The 23,302-nt window shown below is 44.2% G+C and overlaps 1 protein-coding gene across 1 annotated transcript in view; it reads left to right on the forward strand.

Annotated features, from left to right (window-relative positions):
- Positions 1-690: 690 nt before the first annotated feature.
- Positions 691-23,302, forward strand: part of LOC141140833 (zinc transporter ZIP9-like) — a 94,343-nt gene continuing 71,731 nt past the window's right edge. The window contains exon 1 of the mRNA XM_073628339.1: positions 691-925. Within this exon, the coding sequence (XP_073484440.1) occupies positions 830-925 (96 nt within the window). The 5' untranslated portion in view covers positions 691-829. The remainder of the gene's footprint in view (positions 926-23,302) is intronic.

Consider the following 23,302-nt stretch of genomic DNA (forward strand, 5'->3'; position numbering starts at 1 on the left):
CCGCACTCCTCCCCTATACATACTACCCCCACCATCCCCTCCGCACTCCTCCCCTATACATACTACCCCCACCATCCCCTCCTATACATACTACCCCCACCACTCCCTCCTATACATACTACCCCCACCACTCCCTCCGCACTCCTCTCCTGTAAATACTACCCCCACCATACCCTCCGCACTCCTCTCCTGTACATACTACTCCCACCGTCCACTCCACACTCCTCTCCTATACATACTACCCCCACCATACCCTCCGCACTCCTCTCCTATACATACTACCCCCACCATCCACTCCACACTCCTCTCCTATACATACTACCCCCACCATCCCCTCCGCACTCCTCTCCTATACATACTACCCCCACCATCCCCTCCACACTCCTAGATATACGGGTGAGTAGTGTGTACAGTATAGATGTACGGGTGAGTTTATATATATGTATTGGTGAGTAGTATGTATGTGTATATATATATATATATATATATATATATATATATATATATATATATATATATATATATATATATAAATATAAGTAATGTGTACAGTATAGATACTGAGTAGAGTCTTGGTAGTATGTAGGTAGTTGTTCCTCTTCCTCAGTCCTGATCTCACTCCCTGGCTGTTGATGACATTTCAGTTCACAGTCCAAGGCTGGTTGCACTTCCCACGAGCGTCCGTTAGGTGGCGGTGTTGTGGCCGCGGTCTCCCCCATGATCTCACCGTATAGAAGAAGTTGATGGGTCGGTCGGTGAGCGGAGACGTGTGAGGAATGAGAGAGCGGAGCGGTGTCCGGCCTCTTCCCCCCTCCATACACTCCCAGCCATGGACGGGCTGCTCGTTGTCTTCCTCATCTCCCTGGGAATGTTCCTGGGCTGCTTCCTCCTGGGGCTCATCCCGCTGGCTGTGAGACTGTCCGAGGTGAGGAGACCGGGGGGGGGAGAGGGTCATACTGGTTACATTGTATTAGTGATGGTTCTCCCTCTGTGTGTATACTGGTTACATTGTGTCAGTTCTCCCCCTGTGTGCCGGTCATATACTTGTACATTGTATTAGTGATGGTTCTCCCCCTGTGTGCCGGAGAGGGTTCCGGGTCCTATGGGCTCCATAGGGGAATGTGGCTGGAAGGTTGGTACCTTAGAGGGGCTCTTTATGGGGGGTTGATGGAGTCAGTGACAGTGCTGGGGGGGTTGATGGGGTCAGTGACAGTGCTGGGGGGGGGGGGGTGTTGATGGGGTCAGTGACAGTGCTGGGGGGGAGGGTTGATGGGGTCAGTGACAGTGCTGGGGGGGGGTGATGGGGTCAGTGACAGTGCCGGGGGGGGCGGGGGTTGATGGAGTCAGTGACAGTGCTGGGGGCGGGGGTTGATGGAGTCAGTGACAGTGCTGGGGGGGGGTGTTGATGGGGTCAGTGACAGTGCTGGGGGGGGGTTGATGGGGTCAGTGACAGTGCCGGGGGGGCGGGGGTTGATGGAGTCAGTGACAGTGCTGGGGGGGGTGTTGATGGGGTCAGTGACAGTGCTGGGGGGGGGTTGATGGGGTCAGTGACAGTGCTGGGGGGGGGGGGTGTTGATGGGGTCAGTGACAGTGCTGGGGGGGGGGGTTGATGGGGTCAGTGACAGTGCTGGGGGGGAGGGTTGATGGGGTCAGTGACAGTGCTGGGGGGGGGTTGATGGGATCAGTGGCAGTGCTGGGGGGGGGTTGATGGGATCAGTGGCAGTGATGGGGGGGATTGATGGGGTCAGTGGCAGTGATGGGGGGGATTGATGGGATCAGTGGCAGTTGTGGTAATGGGAGTTGGGTTCAGTGGCAGTGCTGGGATGAGATGGGATCAGTCATCAGTGACACTCACTTGTCAGCTCGGCTCCCTCTCCTCGTCTCTCTGGCTCCCTCCCTGTGTCTGCAGTGACACCTATTTCAAAATGGCGAGATGGGGTCTGCTAACACAGTGGAGCCCTCACCCAGATCCCCCCCTTCACAGGTCATCTGACCTCTAGTTTCTGACTGCCCCCCTTCCCCTCTTGATGGCCATGCTCAATCTGCCTGCAGCTGTGAACTCAATGGGTGGCTGGGTGAGCGGGGCCATGCGGCAGTGACTTGAGTGTACTATGTTCAGGTAGGGGGCACCCCCACAGTGGCGGAACACCAGGGCCGGGCTTGAGACCCTGGTAGTTCAGCCATTGGTGTGCGCTCAAGGCGCAGCTGCTTTGGGCCCCACAACAATGACTGGGTCAGGGGCAGCTGCCCCTTTTGCCCCATGTTAGACGGCCCTGGGTCAATGTATTAGAGTGACAGTGGGCTGGGGGGTATAGTGTCAGATGTATATATCCAGCTTAATCCAAGTGTGGATTTCACAAGAATAGGCAATGATCCTGGACATGTGACACATATCATATCATTAGCAGTGACTTTTATTCACACCAGTCATGACCAATATTTTGTTCTGCTTTAAAAAGAGTGCTGCAGTATTTTAAAGTGAAAATAAATTTAAAAAATTGCTGATAGGCAGGATTCTTACTTATGACACAAGAGACTCTATTTGTCTCTTTTGCCATAACTGCTTTTCTCCGCCTGCCAGCATTTGTATGTAGTGAGCCAGACATGCACAGCTCAGCATACAATTACATCCCAGCTCTGTGACATCATTGTGGCCCAAGCAATCAAGCAGAGTCAGAACCTAGAATGAAGACCAGGAGAAGATGGAAGCTCCCATGACCCAAAGTGCTGGAGGGTTTTGCATGCCAGGTAAGTATTCCATAATGCGCTAAAGTCTGAACATACTATCACATTATGTGGGGGGGGGCTTTTAAAAAAAATTTGGGGAAATGTTTGTTTTAATGTATATACTGTATATGTTTGTACAAACTAAGATTGTCACACCACCAGTAAACTATTTTTTCTCTATATAAATCCACACGGTACAAACTATCAACAAGTTGGAGAGAAATTCTTATATGCATGCATAGTGCTGATGCCTCATGTCAGCCAGGGAATTATTATTTTCAGAAGAAGAGATCAGCAGTGGCAGCATCTATCCTCCGTCAGTTCAGATATTCCTTTAAAGCTGCGCTCCAGGTATGGTTTGTATTACAAAGTTACATTGGTCCTGCTTGAACCACTGTAAGTACGTGTGTTCCCTATCTGTGGGACTGCTGTGGAATCACTGTAGTGATCATCGCTGTTTCCAGCCTCTGCCCTGCATCATAGTGCTCACTGGGCACAGGCGCCATTCACAGAGCGCCTTGTATTTTTTCCAGTGAATGTAAGGCGTTCTCTGAAAGGTCAAGGTGGAGATTGTGACGTCACGATTCCACCTTGTCCAATCAGAGAATGCCTTACATTCGGTAAGGAAAATACAAGGCGTTCTGTCCTCAATCTATCCATTATTATATATGTGCTCCAACTATGGAGGCTCTCAAAATGTATAGTTAGGACTGCAGACAATACTGGGGCGCCTTGTCACGGCCGCTGTAGCTTACACATATATTTGCAAATGTTTGCAAACTAAACCCCTGTTTTTAACGTGAACTGATAGACAGGACAATTCGGTTTGTTGCAGGCTGGTCGGTAAGTTGAGCAGGGAATATTTCTTTGTTTTTGTTTGACATGCGTTGCTCTTACATGTGTTTTTTTTTTTTTTTTTTTTTTTTTTTTTTTTTTTTGCTTTCAAGGCCAGTTAAAGGTTGGGGCAGTTGCCGTTTGTTTGTTCTGTGAACCCCCTGTAGTTACTATGCAGCAGGTCAGCCGCATGGGACCCAGAATACAGCGCCAATCACTCCACAGTCCCACAGGTATGGCATATGTATACCTATATTGGTTCAAGCTGGACCAATATAACTGTCATAAAATCCATACCTGGAGTTCTGCTTTAAGAAGTTTTTCAAAGGAACCAGTTGCGTTCAGATTGGGCTTGACAGTTTGAAAGGTGACTGGAGTAGAAGCAGACAGTAGAGGAAACAGGCCCACCCAACCCACATATAAGGCCCGCTGTGGCTACAGATTGCAAACAGCAGCTCACTCATCACTTGTACCTGTAGCCTGGAATTGTGGTTTCTACATTAAACAGTCTTTCCATGTTAAAAATTATTAAATGTTTGTGGAGTTCATGAACCTGTAAATAAGCTGTAACCAAACGATAAGGATCTTTAGTCTGAGTCACGTGACCGGTATTTTCAAATCTCATTGGACTCGGCTACAAATATCCGTCTTTTTTTTTTTTTTGAACGTAAGGATCTTTATTTTGACACATTATCTTTGTGAATTGAACATTATAGTGTGTGTTTGTATACAAGATTATTGTTGGCAGATTCAGTAACTACAAAAATGTAAATGATTGTCTACTTCTTTACACCACTTTGTCACTTTAAACTGGCAAATTCACACTTGTATGCTTGTTCTGCAAAGATCACCAGTGTGTGTGTGATGATTATATACAATATAACAGAATGTGATTGTATAGTGTGTAAAAAAGAAAAAAAAATATTCAATTACATCATCTTCCATAATTGGTGGAAAGTGTCACATCATACAAGACCATAAAACAGGTACCTTTCTAATAGAAGGACCTTTCACTTCAACAAACTTTTCTGTGTTCTCTAATTGCAGGATGCAAACTGACTGAATTGTTTAGGTGATCACATTACATGGATTTGGTTAATCTTAATGAGTGTGTAATTTATATGGCCAGCATAATAATTAGAAGCAAAAATCTTGATTTTAATGTATTTAAAGCTGATCTCCAGGTTTTAGTGTAGTTTATCTAGTTAGTTTGCTCCAAACTCATCCTAAGAAACTATTTACTAACAGATATTTAGCCTTCAGCATCAACTACATACAGTATACAGCGCTGCATTGCATAGCATCAATACAAAGCTTCCTCTGATTGGCTGAGGTGGACGGGTAATGTCACAATCTTCACCATAGCCAGTCAGAGGAAGCTTTGTATTCATTCATAGAATACAAAGCTTCCTGTGAATGGCTGAGCAGGCCTCAGGCTGACCCCATTTAGTTCTGTGAGAGGGAAAGGAAGTTCCATCCCACTGCCGGAACACCGCTCTGTATACTGTATATAGCAGAGGATACATACAATTTATACAGCACTTACAGCTGCTGCATTGTTGGTGAAATGGTTCGTTTGGACCAGCTTGGGCCAAACAAACTACTTAAAGTTCACTAAAACCTGGAGACCAGCTTCAATAGTTCAACTATCTGATAAATTATTTAAATTTTTATACACTATATAAAATTAATTAAAAATTGGGGGGGGGGGTAAAAACAAAAGAGCATTTGTTAGGATATAGATAGATAGTAGAGCTGCACGATTCTGACTAAAATGAGAATCCCATTTTTTTTTGCTTAGAATAAAGATTACAATTCTCTCACGATTCTTGCGGCGTAACATCATCTTTTACATTATACAAAAAAATTGGGCTAACTTTACTGTTTCATTTTTTTTTTTCTATTCATTAGTGTATTTTTTCCCAAAAAATTGTATTTGAAAGACTACTGCGCAAATATCGTGTGACCATAAAATATTGCAACAACCACCAGTTTATTCTCTAGGGTCTCTGCTAAAAAATATATAATGTTTGGGGGTTCGAAGTACTGTAACTTTCTAGCAAACGATACAGATTTAAACTTGTATGTAAAAGGTTTAGTCTTTAAGTTGTTAAACTGACCTCATTTACAGAACAAAGTTCATCCCTTTGATCTAAAAGAACCAAAGGTTACATTGTTTAGACCCCTTTCACACTGAGGTGCTTTTCAGGTATTTTAGCTCTAAAAATAGCACCTGAAAAGCGCCTTTCATGCCTCCCTGGGGTGCGCTTGCGGGACAGGGGGAAAAAAGTCCATCAAGCAGCATCTTTGGGGCGGTTTGGGAGCCGTGTATACACCTCTCCTAAAATGCCCTGGCCATTGAAATGATTGGGCAGCGCTTTGGCAGCGCTGCAACACTGGCGCTTTTATCCCTTTTTTTGGCCACTAGCAGGGTTTTAAAGCGCCCTGCTAGCTTTCAAAAATCACTGCTAAAATGGCACTAAAATTTGCGGCGCTTTACCGCTAATGCGGCATGGCCCCAGTTTCAAAGGGGTGTTATCTCAGTGCTGAGGAATGTTGTGATAAACTTCACAGGCTGCCTGTGTGGTGTGTTTTTTTTTTTTTTTTTTTTTAATTTGACAGCTGTTAGCTGTGATCAGAGAATGGCTTCTTCACCGAATCGGGGAAATGCTGTATTAAGATCGTGAGGGGGGGTTGAATCGAGATTGCAATTATTTTTTTAATTATTTTTTTAAGATTAATTGTGCAGCTCTAATAGAGATGTATATTAAAGGGGACAGGTATTTTGCAGCGGTAAACCACTCGCAGAACAGGGTTATCCAAGGAACAGTCCAATCAGGATTGTCCTGCCCTTTTATTCAGCAGGCCAGCACACAATACATAGTTCTGTGCAGGAGGGCTCTGTACAGTAAAGCCAGCTATAATATGTGTGTGTGTATGTATGTGTGTATATATATATATATATATATATATATATGTGTATGTGTATATATATATAGTGTGTATGTGTATGTGTGTGTATATATATATATATGTGTATTTGAGCCAGTTTAGCAGGAGCTGGCCGCATTTCGATCCATGTATGGGCTTCCAGGTTGTACTCAAGTTCACCTATTGTGTTCTGCCGGCAAGGAAGGCCTAAAAATAAGGTCTCCCTACCAGGTAAGAGGTGCACCTAGGAATGGGGGCTTTTTCTCACCAAAAGGTTTACAAAACGCCTGGTCTCCAGGACCCAACAAAGTCTTTTTTTTTTTCTCCCCTCCATATCAGTTATAAAACACACACACGCGCGCACACACACTATATTGTACAGTGCCTTGAAAAAGTATTCATACCCCTTGACATTTTCCACATTTTGTCATGTTTCAACCAAAAACGTAAATGTATTTTATGTGATAGACCAACACAAAGTGGCACATAATTGTGAAGTGGAGGGAAAATTATAAATGGCTCTCAACATTTTTTTTTTTCAAATTAAATATGTGAAGTGCATTTGTATTGTGCCCCCCTGATCAATACTTTGTAGAACCACCTTTCACTGCAATTACAGCTGCAAGTCTTTTTGGGGATGTCTCTACCAGCTTTGCACATCTAGAGTGACATTTTTGCCCATTCTTCTTTGCAAAATATCTCAAGCTCTGTCAGATTGGATGGAGAGCGTCTGTGAACAGCAATTTTCAAGTCTTGCCACAGATTCTCAATTGGATTCAGGTCTGGACTTTGACTGGGCCGTTCTAGCACATGAATATGATTTGATATAAACCATTCCATTGTAGCTCTGGCTGTATGTTTAGGGTTGTTATCCTGCGGGAAGGTGAACACCCCCCCAATCTCAAGTCTTTTGCAGACTCCCTGACCAGCTTCCCTGTCCCTGCTGAAGAAAAGCATCCCCAGAACTTGATGCTGCCACCACCATGTTTCACGGTGGAAATGGTGTGTTCAAGGTGATGTGCAATGTTAAATTTTCATCAACACATAGCGTTTTGCTTTTTTGCCAGAAAGTTTAATTTTGCTCTCATCTGACCAGAGCACCTTCTTCCACCTGTTTTGCTGTGTCCCCCACATGGCTTCTCGCAAGCTGCAAACAGGATTTCTTATGGCTTTCTTTCAACAGTGGCTTTCTTCTTGCCACTCTTCAATAAAAGCCAGATTTGTGGAGTGCATGACTAATAGTTGCTTTGTGGACAGATTCTCCCACCTGAGCTGTGGATTTCTGCAGCTCCTCCAGAGTTACCATGGGCCTCTTGGCTGCTTCTCTAATTAATGCTCTCCTTGCCCAGCCTGTCAGTTTAGGTGGACGGCCATGTCTTGGTAGGTTTGCATTTGTGCCGTATTCTTTCCATTTTTGGATGATGGATTGAACAGTTCTCCGTGAGATGTTCAAAGCTTGGGATATATTTTATTACCTAACCTTGCTTGAAACTTCTCCACAACTTTATCCCTGACCTGTCTGGTGTGTTCCTTGGCCTTCATGATGCTGTTTGTTCAATAAGGTTCTCTAACAAACCTCTGAGGGTTTCACAGAACAGCTGTATTTATACTGAGATTAAATTACAAATGTATGCCACACTTTTCAGATATTTACTTGTAAAAAATGTTGAAAAACATTTATCATTTTCCTTTCACTTCACAATTATGTGCCACTTTGTTGGTCTATCTCAAAAATCCCAATAAAATACATTTATGTTTTTGGTTGTAACATGACAAAATGTGGAACATTTCAAGGGGTATGAATACTTTTCCAAGGCACTGGTAAAAAAAAGGTAATGGTAAAAAAAAAAGCTCATATCATTTTTATTTTATTTTTTATATTCTTCATTTATGGTTTTTCCAAACAGACAGGAACACAAGAATGACAATGCAGATACAGCCAACAGAATTACAAATCCCTCTGCTAATGTAGGATAACAGTATAATAGACAATAGAGCAATATTTGGCCTTGCCTGGTATATGCAGAAGATATCTGAACCTGTAAAATCGTACAAAACACAACCAAAAATCTTGTGGTTTCCCCAAATCCTGGGGCCACGTAAAATAGTTTCAAGAAAGAAGAAATAGGTGTAAAAGAGGTATTAAAACAAATAATAAATCAAAATTGTTTAGGGCTGAAACAACTAATCGATTAATCGACAAGTAATCGATTATGAAATTAATCGATTACGATTTTCATAATCGATTAATCGGCCAGTAAAATAGTGGGGTTAAAAAAATAAAATGAGCCCTTTATAGTACAAAAAGAGCAAATCGCTACTGTAAATATTACTTTCACCGTTCTACAGTAAAAAAAAATGAACCCCTTACAGTTGTGATTATTTGCTTTTTTTGTACTATAAAGGGCTCATTTTAGTTTCTTTTAACCCCATTATGTTACTAAACGTCTTAGACCTGGTTCACATCTATGTGTTTTTTGGTGCTTTTTGCAGAAACACACTACAGTTAATTTAACATGGTTTCCTATGGGACACGTTCACATCTATGCTTTTTTTCAGCCGCTGCGTATTTGGAAAGGGTCAAGGACTTTTTTTTTTCTTAATGCAAAATGGTGCTTTTTAGGTTCAATATACTTCAATGGAGAAGCTGCAGAAAAGCATGTAATGCGTTTTTGCAGCAATTTGTATTTTTTAATCTGCCCAACAACAAATTGGCCAAAAAACAGTATTTCTCTTCTAATAGTGTATACAGTATATCTCCTCTAATAGTGAATATACAGTATATCTCTTCTGTCTGTTATTCTCAGAGTGGATTCCTGTTGAAGTGCAATTGGACGAAACGCGTCCACCCGTTCTGGTAAGAGTTTTCCATCTATTTCCAACTCAAGATTTCCATGCTGATGAATCATAGATCAGAAGATCTCCCATTCACACTGGATTTATATTTTACTTCTTACACTATGGGACTTCATTGTTTCACCTATTCATACTCATGTCTTAGTTTATAATATACATGAGCTATTGAACTTTATTCATCACTTTGGTCTTCTGCCTTTTATGTCCCAGTGAGCAGTACCCACTGGCCACTGCATTATTTGTTCACATTTTGGGTTTTGTTTTTGTTTTAGCGCTACATTTATATTATAGTATATTTTTGAATATTGGTCACATTTGTGTGTAGCAGCTTCACTTTTTTTTTTTTTCTTTTTATATTGGGTTAGCGCAGTGTTATTAGTTTCATGCAATCATGATTGCTGTTATAGTGAACCTGTGGTGGGGAGCCATGAAGATTGGTAACTGATTGCTGTATCTGATGGGTCAGCTGTTGGATAAAGGGCTGTCACAAAACGGGTAGCTGACATTTCATCATAGGATGTTTATTAACGTATTCTTAGCTGGGGAGGAGTGATGCTGGAGAATATTATTATGGAGGATGGAAAGTGGTTAAGCAGCAATCTACTTCGATTATCTGCACCTCCTATGCTATGCCAATCTGCTGGTATGTTGGGGAACACTTGTCACACCCCTGCAACCCCACAATGCAGCAGGGCTGAGTGGTAAATCCCCAGATAATATCGTTTTCACAAAGGGGTGGGAGGAATGGTAAGCAGGGTGCTTATGGCCGATAAAGCAGCTTGAGTCAGAAGGGTAAGCGCTAGCTGCGTAAGGTTTCTCCTGTAAAGTGATTCCTGGTACTTATCATACAGCTTTCTCCTCGCCGGGTTTGGCGCAGAGCTGGATCTTTCTTTCTTTTTTTATTCACAAAGCCACAGTGAACCCCCCTTTTATACTGAATACATCATTTAATATTTGGTACCGGCCCTCACATGGCATTGTATACATGTGAGTAAGGTGGGACCCGTTCAGCTTTGGGCCTTTTAGCTCCAGATATGCCAACCAAGACACCTAAATCCCGCTCCACACTGGGTAAAAGATCCGGGAAGGGATCAGCATCTCACCCAGACGCTTCCGGTTCCATCCAGCGTTACCTAGCTGCGGGAAGAATCACCACCGGAGCCCGAGGCAACCAGGCCATAGCCGCAAGACCAAGTGCTTCTCCCTCTTCCCATGCAGCCTCCATGAGAGAGAGCTCTCCTGCCTCCTCATACTGCTCTGAAATCATGGATGATCTCGGATCTCCTGCTGGCTCAGAAATGACATCTTTGATGAGCGGTCTTAAAAAAGAAATTGCGGGGATGTTCCGCAGTCTGGAAAAATCCATCAAGAAAGAAATTACAGCTGTGCGTTCTGACATGTCACACATCTTGGTCAGGGTGGAAGAAACGGAGCAAAGACAGGACTCGCATGCATCAGCCATAAAAGAATTGCAAGAGACTGTTACCCAGTTAGCTTTAGCTCATCGTGCCACTCTGTATAAACTTGAGGACCTCGAGAATCGTAACCGGCGAAACAATCTCCGTGTCAGAGGATTACCTGAGGCAACCAGAGGTAATGACCTTGAGCCATCTATCCGAGGCATCTTCAATACCATACTGGGTAACCCTGTCACCGACCCGCTGCGCTTTGACCGAGTACACCGGGCTTTACGATCCCGCAACGCTAACACAGACCAACCTCGTGAGTCATATGCCGTCTGCACTACTTTGAAGGTAAAAATGCCATCATGACAAAAATGCGGAATACCCCTAACATTGACTTTGATGGGGCGGTCATCAATATATTCCCTGACCTCTTCAAGGAAACTCTGGACCGCCGCAGAGCCTTGAAGCCGCTCTTTGAACACTTGCGTTCAGATGGAACTACATACAGGTGGGGTTTCCCCGCCTGTCTGATTGTTACTAAAAATGGCCGCTCCCATACACTCCGCTTCCTGGAGAAACTCTCATCCTTCCTACAAGATCTCAATCTCCCACCCGTGGAGCTACCAGGTTGGCAGGATCCCATCCCTAAGTTTTCGTGTCCCATGGATCCTGTATGGCGAAAAACCCCCTCAAATAAGAGGCGTACCTCAATTCCTGGATCTGCACAAAAACATGGTTAAGATGCGCATCTATTTCTCTATGCCCGCGCTACCAATGTAGTCGCTTAATCTTACGTTAGTTGTACTGTCATGGTCAGATCACTGATGCTTCTTTTCCTTTGGCTCTAATTATGCTTGAATATCGCTGACCTGTTACCATTTCGTATGCTGTTTTATGCATTCTACTTCTGGTATTTTCTTTCTTTTTTGCCAGTTTGACTTAACTGCAGGGTTTTTTTTCGCAGAATTTATACAGTTTAAGGTGTTCTTGTTCTTTTAACCTTTCTATTTTGTTGGAGCTAACCTCCTAAAGTTATAAGTTTTTTTTTTTTTTTTTCTCTCACAGGCCGAATGCTGACGGGATGTGTTGTCTTTACACTCCCTATACATAGTATTCCCACACCCCCCCTCCTCTTAGGGTTGGTGAGCGCCAGCTGCCTACAAGATGATCTATTCGGTCACTATTTGGAGATCTGGATGGTCGCTCGCTCTCTCTCTCCCCACTGGGACCACTGCAGATCTCTGCGTGATATTCATGTGTTTCCCACAAGATCGTTAATACGTACATATGTATGCTGTGAATGTGTATTTTTTTTCTCTTTCCTCCTCCCTCTTATTCCAAATTGTTCTCCCCCACTCCTCCCCCTCTTTCCCACCTCCCGGTTGGTATGCATGGAAGTGTAAGCTAAAGGGTCTCATTCCGCTATCCCAATGGCTACGTTAACAATTACTTCATATAATGTTAGAGGTCTCAATGTCGCTGCTAAACGACACCAAGTTTTACGGGAACTAAAGCAATCCGCATGCTCTATTGCCTTTCTTCAAGAAACGCACTTGTGTGGGAGGCTCATAAGGCGACCATCAGAGGACATCTCATAGAACTAGGGGCAAGGAAAAAAAAGAGCATGGTCAACAAATTGAACAGGTTTTGCAACAAATAGCTGACCTTGACAAGCAACACAAACTCTCTCTCTTCATAATGCGCACCTTAAGGCTCTTACACTCAAACGAGAGGAACTAAAGACCCTTCTTGACTTAGACACTAAAAAGAAATTTCAGTGCCTGTCACAGAAATTCTATGAGTGGGGGAATAAACTAAGCAAGCAACTTGCCAGATCCCTAAAAGATAAGCAAAGTCATTTATTCCCAAAATTAAACTCTCAACAGGTGAACTTGCACACGCAACCCCAAACATCGCCATGGCTTTTAGAGAATTTTACACGGAACTGTACAATGTTAAGAACAATCTATCCTCTCTATCTCAGAAGGAGAGGAGGAGTCGTATGCTCTCTTACCTGAAAGAAGCTAACTTGCCTAGAATCTCTAATTCAGTTCTTGAGGAATTGGAAGCGGATTGCTCAGTCGAGGAATTCCAAGCTGCCTTAAAATCTTCCCTGATGGGTTCACTATTTTATATTATAAAACATTTAGTGACATCCTACTCCCTCGCCTCAGTGCCTATGCGAATTCAATATCTCATTCTTCAGGTTTACGCCCAGAGTCCTTCTCAGCCCACATTACTTTCATTCCCAAACCCGATAAAGATCCCACCCTCTGTAGCAGTTATAGACCAATCTAATAAACACTGATATCAAATTGTATGCCAAAGTAATAGCTAACCGTCTACTCCCCCTATTACCTAGCTGGATCTCGGCAGATCAATCAGGTTTCATACCCCATAGAGAAGCTAAAGATAATTCCTTGAGGGCAATTTCCCTAATCCAATACGTGCGGAGGTGCGCCCAGCCCACCCTACTCCTTTCTACTGATGCTGAAAAAGCGTTTGATAGGGTGGACTGGGACTACCTCAAAACTACTCTGCGACACATTGGACTGGGGCCTAAGATGCATCGCTGTATGTCCTCTCTATATTCCAATCCTACAGCACAAATTCATATCAATGGGGTGCTGAGTGATCCTTTCACTCTGCACAATGGTACCAGGCAAGGTTGCCCCCTATCCCCTATCCTTTTTGCTATCACCCTAGAACCCTTTTTATCCACAATCAGACATAACACCAATATACACGTAGGTAATAGAACCCACAAATACGCAGCCTATGCGGACGACATACTTTTTTTTTATACAGCAACCACGTATCTCACTCCCTAATCTAATGTCTGCTTTCTCCACCTTTCAAACGATATCCAACTTTAAAATAAATCTTTCCAAATCTGAAATCCTAAATATTAATTTCCCCAGATTGGAAGTGATTTCTCTGAAACCCCTCTTTCCCTTTAGGTGGGAACAAAAACATATGAAATATCTAGGCATCTATCTCACCCCAATATCCATTCTCTTTTTAGACATAATTACATCCCCCTACTTAATAGTGTTAGAGAAGATTTGCGTAAATGGACTAGCCTATCACATTCTTGGCTAGGGAAAGTAAGCGTTATTAAAATGAACATATTGCCTCGCATCCTCTTTATTTTCCAGATGATTCCACTGGGTGTGCCTACGGGGTTCTTTACAATCCTGCAAACCATGATCTCCCGCTTTATTTGGGGGAACAGCCACCCCAGAATATCTAGAGAGATCTTATTCCGCTCCAAGTGTTCTGGGGGACTGGCACTTCCAAATTTTAAAAACTACTACCATGCTGTTGTATTGTCCAGAATAGCAGATTGGAAATATGCTAATAACTCTAAACTGTGGGTCCAATTGGAACGCTCCTTGAGTAACGTGGATCTCTCTATTGCTCCCTGGATAACTCGTCCCTATAGGAAACTCTCCCATACTACTTCAGCCCTCACCATATCCTCTCTGGACATATGGGATGCCATACATAAGAAATTTTCATGGGCGTACGATTCCTTTCCGATGCCACTCCTCAATCACAACTACTTTTTACCGGGCTTACTGGATCAAGGATTTAAAACATGGGCCTCAGAAGAGCCTCTCTTATTGCATCATGTCCTCTGCTCTAACACACTTAAACCATTATCTGCGATCCTAAGCCCTAAACCCATCACGTTTTTAGATAAGTGGAGATTCCACCAATTACAACGCTTCTTGAGTTCTCTCTCTCATCCTCCAAGAGGCCTGCAAGAATTCAATAGCATTGAAGAAATATTTAATCCAAAGGACCCCCCTTTACACGGTATTTCGCTGTTCTACAAAGCTCTTTTAGAGCTTCAAAACCCTTCTCACCCGCCCTTCCTGGCCAAATGGGAAATTGACTTAGATTCCCCTCTCACAAGCAATCAAAAGGACAAAGTTCTACAACTCGCCCACGTTTCCTCCCTTGCCTCAAACTTGGCAGAAGTTAATTATAAATTGCTAATTACTAAAGATCCCATAGTTTCTTATAAACGCTCGCTTATCCCTCATCTGCTGAACACGGCCAAGGCCATAATCCCCACTCTATGGGGTCATTCCGTCCATAAAAAGTTGGCTACAAAAGGTTTCTGAAGTTCATCTCATGGAAGATATCACCCACAATATCAAAGGTACATCTAAGAGACATTCGCTGACCTGGGCACCTTGGATAAAATTCAAGTCCACCCCCCTCTATATGGACATAACGCAAACCCCCTAAAAACTGCCACTTAACCACTGTCTATCGATCTTCTCACTTATTAGATTTTTTTTTTTTTTTTCTTTTATGGACTATGGTTTATTTTTCGCTTATGTGACCCGTTAGTTATAATACTAATTATTCTTACATGTGAAGACATGCATACCAACTACCCCCCCCATACAACCTTCTATACTCCTTTCCCTTTTACCTGTTTTCTTCTCTACACCCGCGCTCACTTACCCCCTTCTTTGCTCTACTTTTCTTTCTATCCCTCTTATTTTACGGTAATTCCTATTTGTGTTTTGAATCGGATACATACTTATATGGTATTCAACGCTAAATTAACTGTTATATTCAATAGTACCCTCTCCTTTGTACTTTCAGAGGCAATCTTTGGTTATATGACGCATTTTGTGGTTAGGTGTACTTTGGAATATGTGCCATTTACATTTCAAGCTGTATAAGGATTACTGTATAACTGTCTTTTTCTCCATTTTATTTCAATAAACATTTATTAAACAAAAAAAGTGATTCCTGGTTTTGCCCAGATTGGCAGAATTCAGGTTCATGGCCCACCTCAACAGGATACCTGGTTAGTTCTCGGCAGCTAACAGAATTGCAGAGGAGCAAAGGAAAGCTTCTTATCAAAAATACTGCCCCACTGTGACGTCACTGACTCAGCATGCTTCAATGACATCACAAGGGGCGGTGTCACCAGGTGATGTTGCCAAGTGGCCCTGCCCCTTAGCTGTGTAGCCTCCCTGGCGGTATGATTGTCAGATTTTTGCGTCTCAAAGTGGTACAATTATTTTGTAGAAATTTGGCGTTTTGTAGGCCTGTAATTCTTAGCAATAATGCACTTAAATCTGTCCACCAAGAGTTTAGTAGATATCCCGGGTATGATGAAGTTTGAAACACAAAATCAAAAATTATAATAAATATAAATATAAAAAATAATATAATAAAAAAAAATGTAATTTCCCCACGATTCTCTATCACTCAATTCTGCAAGTGTTCTAATTTACTATTGCTGTTTTCTAGCTGGTCTAAAACCACTTTTGGCGTAAAGGGACACTTTTTGGTTGCTATGGACAATCTCAAGTTTCCAGGCAGAAAGAACAGTATATATAATATAAAACTGCATGCAGGGCATTGGACAAAGCACTAGGGTCAAAAAGGATGTGAAATAATTTCATACAGTAATGTAATCTGTAAGATTACAGTGTACTGTATGTATTATGATTTTTCACTTTTTTAAATTTGCCACCGGGCTCCACCCCCATGCGTTGCGGCGCTCGCAGGGAACTGAGCCCGGCACACAGAGGCATCGGGCAGAGGACAGAGCCCATGGACACAGTGAGGGGACATCACAGGATCCTGGGGATAAGGTAAGTACACCGCACCAGGATCCTGCAATGCAATCCCGAGTGTGGCTCTGGGTTACCGCTAATGGTGCTGAAATTTAACCCCAAGCCACACTCGGGGAAAACCGCCAGGGAGGTTAAGAAATGTCAGATGGCGGGAGTGGTGGTTTTTTTTTTTTTTTTTTTTTTGGGGTCTGCAGTGGTGGCCGGCATCGTGATTGACGATGGATCTACACCAGTTGAGATTGTGTGTGTGTGTGTGTGTTGTGTTTTTTTTTTTTAAATAAAGGAATTGTCAAAAACTGTGTCTGTGTTTTTTATTCCTTTTTGACGCTTTTTTTGGTGAATGCGTAGGGTATGTGAAGGGGCGTATGTACCCCATACTCATACACGAAAGGGGGGCGGGGATCTGGGGGCCCCCCACCTTTTAGACCTCCACAACCATGAGCCAGGGTTGTGGGGAAGAGGCCCTTGTCACCTGATTGGGGGGGGGGGGAGCCCCAAGCCATTTTCTTTTTTTTCTTGCTTCCCAATTTTCTTTCCTTATTGCTGACAATTCTTCGTCTTCTCTTTTTTTTTTTTTTTTTTTTTAATTCAGTTGTCAACGTGGAACGCAGCTGACAGCTGATGACTCATCGGTTGTTGAGGACTAGGGATGAGCTTCGAGTTCGAGTCGAACTCATGTTCGACTCGAACATTGGCTGTTCGCAAGTTCACCGAACAGCGAACAATTTGGGGTGTTCGCGGCAAATTCGAATGCCGCGGAACACCCTTTAAAAGTCTATGGGAGAAATCAAAAGTGCTAATTTTAAAGGCTAATATGCAAGTTATTGTCATAAAAAGTGTTTGGGGACCTGGGTCCTGCCCCAGGGGACATGGATCAATGCAAAAAAAAGTTTTAAAAACGGCCGTTTTTTCAGGAGCAGTGATTTTAATAATGCTTAAAGTCAATCAATAAAAGTGTAATATCCCTTTAAATTTCGTACCTGGGGGGTGTCTATAGTGTGTCTGTAAAGGGGCGCATGTTTCCTGTGTTTAGAACAGTCTGACAGCAAAATGACATTTTGAAGGAAAAAACTCATTTAAAACTACCCGCGGCTATTGCATTGCCGACAATACACATAGAAGTTCATTGATAAAAACGGCATGGGAATTCCCCAAAGGGGAACCCCGAACCAAAATTAAAAAAAAAAAATGACGTGGGAGTCCCCCTAAATTCCATACCAGGCCCTTCAGGTCTGGTATGGATATTAAGGGGAACCCCGGCCAAAATTAAAAAAAAAAAATGACGTGGGGTTCCCCCTAAATTCCATACCAGACCCTTGAGGTCTGGTATGGATTTTAAGGGGAACCCCGCGCCAAAAAAAAAACCGGCGTGGGGTCCCCCCAAAAATCCATACCAGACCCTTATCCGAGCACGCAACCTGGCAGGCCGCAGGAAAAGAGGGGGGGACGAGAGTGCGGCCCCCCCTCCCTCCTGAACCGTACCAGGCCACATGCCCTCAACATTGGGAGGGTGCTTTGGGGTAGCCCCCCAAAACACCTTGTCCCCATGTTGATGAGGACAAGGGCCTCATCCCCACAACCCTGGCCGGTGGTTGTGGGGGTCTGCGGGCGGGGGGCTTATCGGAATCTGGAAGCCCCCTTTAACAAGGTGACCCCCAGATCCCGGCCCCCCCCCTGTGTGAAATGGTAAGGGGGTACCCCTACCATTTCACGAAAAAAGTGTCAAAAATGTTAAAAATGACAAGAGACAGTTTTTGACAATTCCTTTATTTAAATGCTTCTTCTTTCTTCTATCTTCCTTCATCTTCTGGTTCTTCTGGCTCTTCTGGTTCTTCCTCCGGCGTTCTCGTCCAGCATCTCCTCCGCGGCGTCTTCTATCTTCTTCTCCTCGGGCCGCTCCGCACCCATGGCATAAGGGGGAGGCTCCCGCTCTTCTCTTCTTCTTTTCTTCTCTTCTGTTCTTCTTCATTTTCTTCTCCGGGCCGCTCCGCAATCCATGCTGGCATGGAGGGAGGCTCCCGCTGTGTGACGGCGCTCCTCGTCTGACAGTTCTTAAATAACGGGGGGCGGGGCCACCCGGTGACCCCGCCCCCCTCTGACGCACGGTGACTTGACGGGACTTCCCTGTGGCATTCCCCGTGATGTCACAGGGAAGTCCCGTCAAGTCACCGTGCGTCAGAGGGGGGCGGGGTTCACCGGGTGGCCCCGCCCACCCGGTTATTTAAGAACTGTCAGACGAGGAGCGCCGTCACACAGCGGGAGCCTCCCTCCATGCCAGCATGGATTGCGGAGCGGCCCGGAGAAGAAAATGAAGAAGAACAGAAGAGAAGAAAAGAAGAAGAGAAGAGCGGGAGCCTCCCCCCTATGCCATGGGTGCGGAGCGGCCCGAGGAGAAGAAGATAGAAGACGCCGCGGAGGAGATGCTGGACGAGAACGCCGGAGGAAGAACCAGAAGAGCCAGAAGAACCAGAAGAACCAGAAGATGAAGGAAGATAGAAGAAAGAAGAAGCATTTAAATAAAGGAATTGTCAAAAACTGTCTCTTGTCATTTTTAACATTTTTGACACTTTTTTCGTGAAATGGTAGGGGTACTACACAGGGGGGGGCCGGGATCTGGGGGTCACCTTGTTAAAGGGGGCTTCCAGATTCCGATAAGCCCCCCGCCCGCAGACCCCCACAACCACCGGCCAGGGTTGTGGGGATGAGGCCCTTGTCCTCATCAACATGGGGACAAGGTGTTTTGGGGGGCTACCCCAAAGCACCCTCCCAATGTTGAGGGCATGTGGCCTGGTACGGTTCAGGAGGGAGGGGGGGCCGCACTCTCGTCCCCCCCTCTTTTCCTGCGGCCTGCCAGGTTGCGTGCTCGGATAAGGGTCTGGTATGGAATTTAGGGGGAACCCCACGTCATTTTTTTTTTTTAATTTTGGCCGGGGTTCCCCTTAATATCCATACCAGACCTGAAGGGCCTGGTATGGAATTTAGGAGGACTCCCACGTCATATTTTTTTTTAAATTTTGGTTCGGGGTTCCCCTTTGGGGAATTCCCATGCCGTTTTTATCAATGAACTTCTATGTGTATTGTCGGCAATGCAATAGCCGCGGGTAGTTTTAAATGAGTTTTTTCCTTCAAAATGTCATTTTGCTGTCAGACTGTTCTAAACACAGGAAACATGCGCCCCTTTACAGGCATACTATAGACACCCCCCAGGTACGAAATTTAAAGGGATATTACACTTTTATTGTTTGACTTTAAGCATTATTAAAATCACTGCTCCTGAAAAAACGGCCGTTTTTAAAACTTTTTTTTGCATTGATCCATGTCCCCTGGGGCAGGACCCAGGTCCCCAAACACTTTTTATGACAATAACTTGCATATAAGCCTTTAAAATTAGCACTTTTGATTATTCATGTTCGTGTCCCATAGACTTTAACGGTGTTCGCATGTTCGAACGAACTTTTTTCCTGTTCGCATGTTCTGGTGCGAACCGAACAGGGGGGTGTTCGGCTCATCCCTATTGAGGACACAACGGCTGGCTTCCTGGGCCGCTCGAACAACCAGCTAAAATTCACAATGGGCACACGCCACAACCGTGCCGCGTTACCATAGACTTGAGTGGAAGGCTTTGAAAGGCTTCAAACGCCTCCAGACTCAACATGAAGCTTCAATTATGAAGTGACGCTACCGCTTCATGTTTTGATAATGTGAACAGCACTGTATGCTGTCCATTTTATTTGCATCCTTTGCCCCTCAAATGCCTGCTTCCAATGCCAGTGAGAACTTAGCCCTAATGTATTTAAAGGTTTCAATCATGTCTTCCCTTTCCTTTCTTTCCTCAAGACTGTACATCCCCCATCCCTATGTAAGCTCAAACTAAAATAGACTTTCATAGTTCTGTTTTCCTTCCAGCAGAGAGTGAAGCATTAGGGGAGCAAAGGTAAGATAAATATAATCTACTGCAGGAAGTGGTATAAAAGTGAACCTGTTCCTTTGTCCTGAATAAGAAAAGGGAACGTTTACTTTAAAATGGAACTAAGCTCACCTCCTTATTCCAGCAAGCAATATGGTGGTTAAATCCACTGTCAGCTTCTCTCCAGTTTCTTCTTCTGGGTGCTGGATTTTTGGCCTCTTAATTGGCCGATCGGGGATCGATGACATCCTGCGCATGCACACGGGAGTCTGTTATTCCAGCACAGTCAGAGTATGCCAGGAATGTGCAGGTCAGTGTGCATTCAGTAGAAAATTGTGGGTAAGCAGGTAAGGGTTGTTTTTGCAGGGGGACATTAGCATTAGTGTGTTTTAGTGCAAAAAAGAGCAGCATGTTCGCAGTTTATTATTCAAGTTTTTAGTTCCACTTTTAATCCTGTCGCTGCCAGACCTGTTCCAGTGTGTTTGTCGGAGTGAACAGGTAGCTGTAAAGCTTTACAATGCCTGAATCACTTCAAGTAGAATTACCCGACAGTTAGGTAATAAGATGTCAACAGACTCCCAACTGCTATGGCAGTGAAAGGGTTAAAGAGCAACTGTAGGCTACAAGTACAACTGGATTTAGAAATAGCGCCTGAAAACTGCCTCCCATTCCACCCGAGTGCTTTCACACTGGGGCGGTGCGTTTGCGGGACATTAGAAAAAGTCCTGAAAGCAGCATGTTTGGGAGCGCTGTATACAGCACTCCCAAAATGCCCCTGCCCATTGCAATGATTGAGCCGGAAAAGTGATTCGTAAGCACCGCAAAACGGACATCTTTAACCCCTTCTTTGGGATTTTAAGCGCCGCTTAAACAGCGGTAAAGCACCGGTAAAACGACTGCCACTTTAACGCTAATGCACGGGAGGCCCCAGCGTGAAAGGGGTCTAAAGAATGCAGGGTGCCATGGCCCCATGTGGCCTACTTCGATCTGCACCTGGGGGTACCTATCTCGCAGGTTGTTATTACTTCATATCCTATAGTGCTTTACAGACCCTGGTTCTGTGGATACGCCAGAACCAACATGCACCCCTTTAAATAATCTTCAGACCAGGTTTAAAATAGTTAATGTAACTTTACTGAACAAGTTGCAGCATAACAGTTCAATGTGAACGTCCTTTTCCTAACCCTATCTACTGTAGTGTGGCTGCCAGGGGCGTTGCTAGGTCTACAAAAGATCTGGGGCTAGAGCCCATAGCCACATAAGTCATACGCTTGGGTGGGCATACACATTTATATAATATACGTGTGTGTGTATATATCCCCAGAGAGCCCCCCCTTATATCAGGGTCCCCAGAGAGCCCCCCTCACATTAGGATCCCCAGAGAACCTCCCCCTTGCATCAGGGTACCGAGAGAGCTTCCCCCTTGCAGAAGGGTTCCCAGAGAGCCTCACACTTACATCAGGGTCCCCAGAGAGCCTCCCCTCCCCTCCCCTTGGGGACCCCTGCAGAGACTCGGGGCTATGGGTCCCAGATTCGGTGCTATAGCCCCAAAAGCCACCCCCTAGCGACGCCACTGGTGGCTGCCCAGGCATATCTCCTGTGAGGTGAGAATCCATCTTGGTATTCTCCATGGTTTGGATGTCTCGGAAATAAAAATCACATGCTGGGGGAGGGGGTTCTTGGTGGGGTTGGTGCGGAGGAAATCAAATATGTCTTTAATACCAACCAGTAAGTTATTTTTTCTAAAATATATGATGGCATTCCAGACAGACTCAAAATGCTGCGGGAATTCCCTATTGTCACACAAGTGGGTGGACTCGGGGCGCAGTGCTCTGCACCTCAAGCCCACCCTTTTCTGAAGCCAATTAAAGCCTCGGGCTCTAATCATGTGCTTCCAAAAAAAAAACTCATTGAAATCCATGCGTCCAGCGACCCGCATGTAGATTTGGGGGCCGGCCGCATGGATGGGACACTGCCTTCCATTTGTGGAGCAATGCAGTTAAATTTAAACCCCCCCCCCCCCAGCATGCCTTTCAAATACAAATGATGGGGCTTATTATTGCATCCACTGACTTCAATGCTGGGGTTTATCATTGCACTCACTGACACCAGTGTTGAGAGTTATTGTTACATCCTCTGACACCATTGCTGGGGTTTTTTACTGCCGCTGACACCAATGTTGGGACTTATTATTATGTCCACTAACACCAATGCTGGGGGTTATTGTACTCCAACTTCTTCAGTGTGCAGTGCAATAAGATGCAAAAAATGCAGCACAGCCATACTTTTTGGCCATTGGGCCACGCTATAGCCCATACATTTTGCGCTTTGCTGCTATTGTGTGGCCCTCTGGAAGTGCCTGGGGCTGCACTTGAGGCACTCCTATGATTTTAAAGTTGACCACCACTGCTCTAAAGGTTCATTCACACCAGCCTATGAGCATTCTGCTTTGTATTACATTTACACAACGCATTGTTACAGTGAATTACGCGGTTTACTTTAAATGTAACCTTTTTTTAAATTTAACTATTGAAATGTCACTTTATTCAGCTCTATGCATCGCAGCATGTCGGGTTGCCTTGCAGTGACATGCAATGCAGAAAAGACCTGCATTTTTACGCAGTGCACACCATGACCATTACATATGTGTGGTGAGAATAGGGCACATAATTACAATTGTTCTCTTTGTGCCCTTGTGTTGACGTTTTGCAGATAAATGCAGCTCAACCCACCTGGTTTGAAAGAGTCCTAGAAACAACAGAGGGTTACATAGAAGTATAGTGCCGATATAAGGTACATACTGTATGTATGAGCCACCTGAATAGTCCAGGTCACATCTATATCTGAATGATCTCCACTCTGCTTTTTAGTCACTTAATCATTTAATAACAATAACCTTATTCATAACTGATAAACTGTAATGAAAACTGGTCTAACTACTATGCTGGAGTCCTGGGCTTGTTGCAATCTGTGCTGATTATACTGCGTTGTAAGCACTGAAAGAAACTTGTCACAAGAGAAACACTAAG

This window comes from Aquarana catesbeiana, linkage group LG04 (assembly GCF_042186555.1).
Source record: "Aquarana catesbeiana isolate 2022-GZ linkage group LG04, ASM4218655v1, whole genome shotgun sequence".
NCBI classification, from domain to species: Eukaryota; Metazoa; Chordata; class Amphibia; order Anura; family Ranidae; genus Aquarana; species Aquarana catesbeiana.